At 52.7% G+C, this 8,806-nt stretch overlaps 1 protein-coding gene across 19 annotated transcripts in view; it reads left to right on the top strand.

Annotated features, from left to right (window-relative positions):
• Positions 1 to 7,359, top strand: part of CELF5 (CUGBP Elav-like family member 5) — a 78,995-nt gene extending 71,636 nt beyond the window's left edge. For 6 of the 19 annotated variants that reach the window (XM_023183696.1, XM_023183701.1, XM_023183700.1 and 3 more), the window contains 2 exons: positions 1,016 to 1,099; positions 3,618 to 3,863. In XM_023183696.1, the coding sequence (XP_023039464.1) occupies positions 1,016 to 1,099; positions 3,618 to 3,745 (212 nt within the window). In that variant the 3' untranslated portion in view covers positions 3,746 to 3,863. Of the gene's footprint in view, positions 1 to 1,015; positions 1,160 to 3,617 lie in introns of all 19 variants that reach the window. The other 13 variants (XM_023183704.1, XM_023183708.1, XM_023183707.1 and 10 more) reach the window with 4 other exon arrangements.
• Positions 7,360 to 8,806: the final 1,447 nt, after the last annotated feature.

Below are 8,806 nucleotides of genomic sequence, written 5' to 3'. Positions count from 1 at the left end.
ACAAAAATTATCTGGGCATGGTGGTGTGCACCTGTAGTCCCAGCTACTTGGGAGGCTGAGGCAGGAGAATTGCTTGAACCCAGGAGGTGGAGGTTGCAGTGAGCTGAGATCCCGCCACTGCATTCCAACCTGGGCGACAGAGTGAGACTCCATCTCAAAAACAAAAAATAAAAAAATAATTAGCGAGGCATGGTGGCTGAACACCAGACTTTTTTTTGTTTTTTTTTTTTTGAGGCGGAGTCTCGCTCTGTTGCCCAAACTGGAGTGCAGTGGCCGGATCTCAGCTCACTGCAAGCTCCGCCTTTCGGGTTCACGCCATTCTCCTGCCTCAGCCTCCCGAGTAGCTGGGACTACAGGCGCCCGCCACCTCGCCCGGCTAGTTTTTTGTATTTTTTTAGTAGAGACAGGATTTCACCTTGTTAGCCAGGATGGTCTCGATCTCCTGACCTCGTGATCCACCTGTCTCAGCCTCCCAAAGTGCTGGGATTACAGGCTTGAGCCACCGCGCCCGGCCTGAACACCAGACTTTTACAAATGAGTTTTATTTTGAGTCTTATTATTATTATTATTATTATTGCAAAGATATCACCAAGTTTCCTTATTCTTCACACCTAGCTCATCTGACTTTTGTAGATGATCCGGAGTTTGAAGTTTAGGGAGGGATTTTCTGGAGGGTGTACTTCCTGGGGGTTTTCAGGTATCTAGGGTCAGAGATTGAGGGCTGATCTGGGCTTTGGGGAGTAGGGGATTCCCTGGGTCTTGTCAGTTACCTGGAGTCTGAGGATCGTTTTGGTGCGGAGTCGCCCAGTGTGAGACCGTACGATGCAGTCAAGGGGTGGGTGTGTCCTGTCTCCCTCCTCAGCCCATGTCCAGGCCCCTTCTTTCTGGGTGTCTGGGGCATCCCTCTCCCGACAGCTGGAGAAGCCAGATGCGGGCTCCAGACCTGTGCCCCTCCCCCGGGGGGGTTCGCCTCCTCTCCTTGGGGGCTTTATGTCTTTCTCTCCCCCACCTGCAGGTCCCGAGGGCTGTAACCTGTTTATCTACCACCTCCCCCAGGAGTTTGGAGACACGGAGCTGACGCAGATGTTCCTCCCCTTCGGCAATATCATTTCTTCCAAGGTGTTCATGGATCGAGCCACCAACCAGAGCAAGTGTTTCGGTAAGTGGCCTCCAAAGACGCCGCCCTCCCCATCCACCTCCCTCGCCTGCCCCGGGAACAGGGAATGGGAGGGTTGGGGTCAGCCTCCGGACAGGGCTGTGCTGTAACAGTCACATTCACAATCAGAACCAGCATGTGGCCGGGCACAGTGGATCACGCCTGTGAGGTCGGCGGATTGCTTGAGTCCAGGAGTTCAAGACCAGCCTGGATAACATAATGAGACGCTGTGTTTACAAAAGAAAATTTTTTTTTTTTTTTGAGACAGAGTCTCGCTCTGTTGCCCAGGCTGGAGTGTAGTAGCTGGATCTCAGCTCACTGCAAGCTCTGCCTCCCAGGTTTACGCCCTTCTCCTGCCTCAGCCTCCGGAGTAGCTGGGACTACAGGCGCCCACCACCTCGCCCGGCTAGTTTTTTGTATTTTTTAGTAGAGACAGGGTTTCACCATGTTAGCCAGGCTGGTCTCGATCTCCTGACCTCGTGATCTGCCCGTCTCGGCCTCCCAAAGTGCTGGGATTACGGGCTTGAGCCACTGCACCTGGCCAAGAAAATGTTTTTAATTAGCTGCGCTTAGTGGCATGTACCTGTAGTCCCAGCTACTCAGGAGGCTGAGGTGCGAGGATCACTTGAACCCAGGATATCAAGACCAGCCTGGGCAACATAGCAAGACCCCATCTCTACAAAAAATGCAATTAAAGAAAAAATTAGCCAGGCATGGTGGTGCACACTTGTAGTCTCAGCTACTCAGGAGATGCAGGTGGGACCATCCCTTGAGTCCGTGAGGTCGAGGCTGCAGTGAGCCATGATCACACCACTGCACTCCAGCCCAGATGACAGAGCAAGACCCTGTCTCATATAAAAAACAAAAATGGCCGGGTGCGGTGGCTCACGCCTGTAATCACAGCACTTTGGGAGGCTGAGGCGGGCAGATCACGAGGTCAGGAGATTGAGACCATCCTGGCTAACACAGTGAAACCCCATCTCTACTAAAACCACGAGAAAATTAGCCAGGCGTGGTGGCGGGCGCCTGTAGTCCCAGCTACTCAGGAGGCTGAGGCAGGAGAATGGCGTGAACCCGGGAGGCGGAGGTCGCAGTGAGCAGAGATCCGGCCACTGCACTCCAGCCTGGGCGACAGAGCGAGACTGTCTCCAAACAAACGACAACAACAAAAACCCCAACACGACAGAACGAACATGTGTTGAGCACGTACTGTAGGTCAGGCACTTTCCAGCCCAGCACAGAAGGAAGCTGACAGAAACCCCTTCCTTTCAGGCAGCTCAGAGTCTTTTTTGCTGCCTGGTAGATCATTCTCTGATGATGGAAATGTTCGATGTGGGAGCTATCTGATCCCAGAGCCACCAGCCCCACGTGGCTACTACACACTTGAAATGTGGTCAGGGTGAAAAAGAACTGATTTTTTTTTGGTTTGCTTCTTTGTTTTTGCTTGCTTGTTTGTTTTTGAAATGGAATCTCCCTCTGTCACCAGGCTGGAGTGCAGTGGCGCGATCTCGGCTCCCTGCATCCTCTGTCTCCCAGGCTCAAGCAATTCTCCTGCCTCAACCTCCTAAGTAGCTGGGATTACAGGTGGACACTACCATGGCCAGCTAGTTTTTGTATTTTTAGTAGAGATGGGGTTTCACCATGTTGGTGAGGCTGGTCTCAAACTCCTGACCTCAGGTGATCTGCCTGTCTTGGCCTCCCAAGGTGCTGGGATTACAGGCATGAGCCACCGTGCCTGGCCATGGGGTGGAGTATTTCTGATGGCCTCTGGACAGAGACTGGAGCAGAGACACTGACAGAGATGGAGAGAAAGGACAGACAGAGATGATACAGAAGGAGAGGGAGAGGAAGAAAAGACTTAAGACCGATAGACAGAGAGAGAGAGAGAAACAGAGACAGCCGGGCGTGGTGGTGTGGGCCTGTGGTCCCAGCTACTCAGGAGGCTGAGGCAGGAGGATCTCTTGAGCCCAGGAGGTCAAGGCTGCAGTGAGCTGAGATTGTACCCCTGCACTCCAGCCCGGGTGACAGAGTGAGACCCTGTCCCCTCTCCACCCCGCAAAAAAAAGAGAGGGACAAGGATGCAGACATACAGAATCAACTGGAGACACAGATCCTGGCTGGACAGAGGGCTTAGAAGGAGGCAGGCATCCTCCTGAGGGAAGGTGGGGAGAAGGTGGCCCACCAGGACCCTCAGAAGCCCCACCAGGCCCCTATACCAGCTGGGAAGTCTCAGCACAGCGGACCCCAACATAAGGAGTGAGTGCCCCGTCCTCAGAGGTATACAAGTCCAGAGGTGTCAGAACAAAGCCAGGGCTGCTGCGTGTCCTCCGCCACACACCCCCTGGCCTGTGCATGCGTGCCTGCTCAGGACCCCGTGAGCCAGGAAGCCAGGGCCACAGCATAGGAACAAGCCGAGGACACCCGCAGTGCCAACCATGGAGGTCCACCCTGGTTTCTGCAGGCTTCGTGAGCTTTGATAACCCGGCCAGCGCCCAGGCAGCCATCCAGGCCATGAACGGCTTCCAGATCGGTATGAAGAGGCTCAAAGTCCAGCTGAAGCGGCCCAAAGACCCGGGACACCCCTACTGACCGCGCCCACAGCCGCCCCGAGGCTGTGGGCATGGCCCAGGTGAGCCGCCAGGCGGCCCCACCCCCGCCCCAGCCCCCCGTCTCGTCTGAAATCCCCTCCCGCGGCCCACTTCATGCTCCAAACCTTCCCCAGGTGGGGTGATGCTTTGAGAGGCTACAAGAAACCTCCGGGTTGGGTGAGCGGGGACAGAGCTGGATGTAGACACCCCAAACCCCTGTGGTCGGGGCTGGAGCAGAGGGTGGGAGTGGGGTCGGGACTGAGGTGAGCCAGGGCCCAGCCAAGTCGGCTAGGGAATCCTTCCTGGAGAAGGCTTTGAGGGATGAACAGAAGTTCACCTGAGAGGCCAGATTTGCTCTGGGGGTGGGGGTGTGGTGGGGAGGGGCTTCTGTCCTGTCCTATGACTCTGTTTTCCCTGCTGAAAAACCCAACACCAGACAACAATGTTAAGTGCCCACCCCAGACCCCAAACCCTAAGGTTGGACCCCAACTCGGAACCAGGGCTGGCACGTGGAAGGTGGGAACAGTGTTCAGGGCCCGGTCCGGTCGGCATTGACAGCTTCCAGTGTCTCCGCTCCATTTCCACGAGTTCCCCTGGGACAAGCAGCCCCTCACTGGCTGTCATTCCTACCCAATGAGTTGATGGAAAAGTGGGATTCGTGCCCCACCCGCCATCATGCAAGAAAACAAGCAAAACAGAACTCAGTGTGTATGTTGCCATCAGGGCAAACCACTTTCTCAACATTTTTTTGTGGGGGGAGATGAATAGTAAACCTTGTGAGGCCACTGTGGAAACCTGACCGTGGGTCTCAAACCTTGATGAGCCTCATCTGTAAAATGGGCTCAAGAAAGTCATCTTCCCAGAGTCGGCGGAAACGGTCTACCTAGGGAACGGAGCGGGGCATCTTTTCACAGCTGAGCCCAGAACCCACCACCTAAAGAGTTCTGGATGATTTGTTGGGATTTTTTTTTTTTTTTTTTTTTTTAATCACTATTGCCGTCGTCATCAAAGAGCCTTGCCTAGGGCCTGACGCAGAGTAGGCGCTCAGTTAGAAGCTGTCTGGCCTTTTCACATTCTCCCGGGTCGGCACACACGTATTTGGGAGTATTTAACTGCACAGAACGCACCTTCGGGAACTGCCAACCAGAAGCAAAATCCAAAGCCACTCTCTGCAATCCCTTCACTTTTAACTGTCAGTCTGCACTTTTTTTTTTTTTTAACTGAGCATCTATTATGTGCTAGGCACTGTCCCAGTGTTCGGGGACACAGCTGTGAATGAACAGAAACGGGGGCCGAGGGACAGCGGAGAAACGCTCTTCGTGGACCTTAGATGGCAGGGGGTGGGGAAGGAGAGACAGAAAATAGACAGAAATATCTGCCCGCAGCTGCCAGAGGAGGAGGAAACGGGCTTTGCGATGGTGACACTGACTTCTTTGAAAGCTGGGTTTGTTGGCCTCTGAACTCTGGCCTTTGTGGGATCTGTTCTTTTGGAAACGATGGGAGCCCTTGGGTTCCTAGATCCCAGCCTGGCCAGGTGGACTAGGGTGGGGAGGTGGTGTCCACCTGGGTGGCCCCGTTATCACTCCCTAACGCCCGTCCCTTCTCCCCCAGGTGAGGGGCCTTCCCATCCCGGGAGGGGTTTCTGTTTCCAACCGACCCAGGATTTTCCCATAAATTCCAACCGTTCCTTGGACACCAGCCCTTTCCTCCCCTCTTCTCCCCTTGCCCCGCCCCTCTACTGGAGGCCACCCGGAGTGGGGAGGGGCCTTTGGGGGTCTGTCCTGGGGCAGGGGGGAGGCTCCTGAATCCGGCACAGAAGTGTTCACACGCCCCCTGCTTTGGGACACGCCCTCGCTTCTTCCCCACAAAACTTGGTGACTTTCCCCAAACTAAATCACACCTTTTCCTATATATATATATATGCATATATATATAGATCTATAGACAGTATATATATTTTTTGAGTACGGATCATGGGACCAAACTTTTCCGACTTCCTTCCATCCGAGTAGAGTGACCCTGGGCCGGTCACTCAGTGGGGACACAGGAAGGGCTGAGGTTGGCGGGCCCCCGGGCAACACGTACCAGGTGCCCCACCGCCCTCCCCCACCACCTCCCAGCTGGCACATCCCACCAGGAACCCGCCAACACAATATACCTCCAGGACTTTTGGCACCCCCCACCACCGATTCTCCAGGGCCGTTGGGCTCTGCCAGCTTCAGTGTCCCTGGTCCCAGCTGCAGCCTCCAGACCCCACCTTGCCCCTTTGTCCCAGAGTCCTGCCCTCCTGGATGGATATAGGTACAACAGAGACGCTCTGGCCTGCCTCAGCCCTTCTCTGCTCCCCTGCCCGAGTCATAGCCTTACTCATGTGACCAGTAGCCCTTAGCTTTCCGTCGGAGGCGGGGCGGACAGGGTTGGGGGGAGCCCCCCCGCCCCTCACCACCCCCTCCCAAGGCCAGGCAGCCATCGTCCCTGCCTTCGAATCACCAGCCTCGAATTTAAGGTCTTGTAACCAGGATTGCCAAGCATAGCGGAAGACCCTACCTGGACTGGCCAAGCACCCGTTTAACTGGAGATGAACTTGATAATGACCTTCATACCTCTACAGAGATTTTTTTTCTTTTTTTCCGGTCTTTCTGAGCAGGTACAAAGAAGAAAAGAGAAGAAAAAGATGGGGGGAAAGAATCAAACCACAATGGATTTTTGTTTCCTAGTTGGGAGTGGGGTGGGGTGGGGGGTCTTTGTGGGGTGCCTCTGTACAGCTACCCAATCCGCAACACCCATGTCAAAGCACAGAATCAAGTTCGTTTGGACATCCAGCAAGGCCTCGTACCGAATGAGGCGCCAGATATCTTAACAAGCTCAAAAGAAACAAACATTTAAAAAGAAAAAAACAAAAAACAAGCATTTCCTTTTCTTTCTACCAAAATGTGTTGACTGACCCGGAGGGGGGGCGGTGGGGTGGGGGGGACCACACAGCAAAAAAAAAAAAAAAAAAAAAAAAAGAAAAAAGAAAAAAATAGAAAAGAAAAAAAAAATCTTCTGAACCAACTTGTTTCGATATTCCAGAGTTTGATAATTGTTCGAGACACCCCTCTAGCGTGCCTGCGTTCCGTGTGTCCTCGTGTGCAAGTGTGTGCCAATCGGCCTCGAGGGGGCCCCACCCGTGTCCGCGGCGCCCGCTGAGCCCCCGAGGGCCTGCTTGGGAGTGCGTGCTGGTGTGCAGTTGTACGTGTCTTTCTGGTCCATGTTTACTGGCTGTAAATACCATTTTTATACTCCACATCGCAGACCTGCGTGATTTGTACGATGTACTTTATTTCTGCTACAAGTAATTTCATGAAGTTTCAACTTGCAAACTGACTTTTAGGACGAACCAATACACACACACAGAAAAGAAAGCAAAGAACTTGGAACTTTGGGTTGACTTGGTTTGAGTTTTGTGTCAAAGAAGATTTCCCGTGGCTGGAGAGGTCGGTGTTCCCGTTGCGTGTTTCAGGTGAGAAGCAGCAAAGCGTCTTAATGTCCAAAACGCCTCTCTTTGGTCTGAAAAGAAAAAAAAAAAAAAAAAAAAAACTAAAAATTTATTTAATAAAAGTTTTACTTGCTAAAGGGCTGACTCTCTCCTCTTTCTTTCCTCTCTTTCTCATCCACACAGACCAGGTGTATCTGGCCCCATCCAGCGCCTGGACTGGAGAGAAATTCAGGTTTAGGGTGAGGGGTTGAAGGAGGGATATTCAGAGATCCCAAATATAGATATAGATACCAGGGGCCGGGCATGGTGGCTCAAACCTGTAATCCTAGCACTTTGGGAGGCCGAGGCAGGTGGAACACCTGAGGTTGAGAGTTCGAGACCAGCCTGGTCAACATGGTGAAACCCACCTCTACTAAAAATATAAAAAAAAAAAACAATAACAAAAAAAGTATCCAGGCTTGGTGGCACACACCTGTAATCCCAGCTACTCGGGAGGCTGAGGTATGAGAATCACTTGAACCCAGGAGTCAGAGGTTGCAGTGAGCTGACATCACACTCCTGCACTCCAGCCTGGATGACAGAGTGAGACTCTGTCTCAAAAAAAAAAAAAAAAAAAAAAAAGAGATACCAGCTCTAATGATCTGGTATCTGGGATCTGTCTGCTGAAGCCAGATGTATTTGTTGACCATATTACAGTTTTGTTTTGTTTTTGTTTTTGTTTTGAGATGGAGTCTTGCTCTGTTGCCCAGGCTGGAGTGCAGTGGCGCGATCTTGGCTCACTGCAGCCTCAACCTCCTGGGCTCAAACAATTCTCCTGTCTCAGCCTCCCGAGTAGCTGGGACTACAGGCATGCACCACCATGGCCGGCTAAATTCTATATTTTTTTGTGGAGATGGAGTCTCACTGTGGTGCCCAAGCTGGTCTCGAACTCCTGGGCTCAAGTGATCTTCTGGCCTCTACCTCCCAAAGCACTGGAATTACAGCTGTGAGCCAACAGTTGTTTAACTACGATCACTCTGGTCCCTGTCCTCATGGAGACGGTCCAGTGGGGGAGAGAGATACTATAGAATAAACTATACAATTTTGAAAAAAATGCAGGTAAAGTTCACATAACAGAATTTACCATTTTATTTATTGTTTTGTTTTGTTTTGTTTAAACAGGGTGTCACTCTGTTGCCCGGGCTGGAGTGCAGTGGTGCTATCTCGGCTCACTGCAACCTCCACCTCCTGGATTCAAGCGATTCTCCTACATCAGCCTCCCAAGTAGCTGGGATTACAGGCCTGCACCACCACGCCTGGCTACTTTTTGTATTTTTAGTAGACATGGGGTTTACCATGTTGGCCAGGCTGGTCTTGAACTCCCGGCCTCAAGTGATCCACTCACCTTGGCCTCCCAAAGCGCTGGGGTTACAGGCTTGAGCCACTGTGCCCAGCCAGCATTTGCCATTTTACCCATTTAAAAATGTACACTTCGGCCGGGCGCGGTGGCTCAAGCCTGTAATCCCAGCACTTTGGGAGGCCGAGACGGGCGGATCACGAGGTCAGGAGATCGAGACCATCCTGGCTAACACGGTGAAACCCCGT

This window comes from Piliocolobus tephrosceles, chromosome 21, assembly GCF_002776525.5.
Source record: "Piliocolobus tephrosceles isolate RC106 chromosome 21, ASM277652v3, whole genome shotgun sequence".
NCBI lineage: Eukaryota > Metazoa > Chordata > Mammalia > Primates > Cercopithecidae > Piliocolobus > Piliocolobus tephrosceles.
Note: the sequence above shows the minus strand (reverse complement) of the source record. Positions and strands in the feature narration are given on the sequence as shown.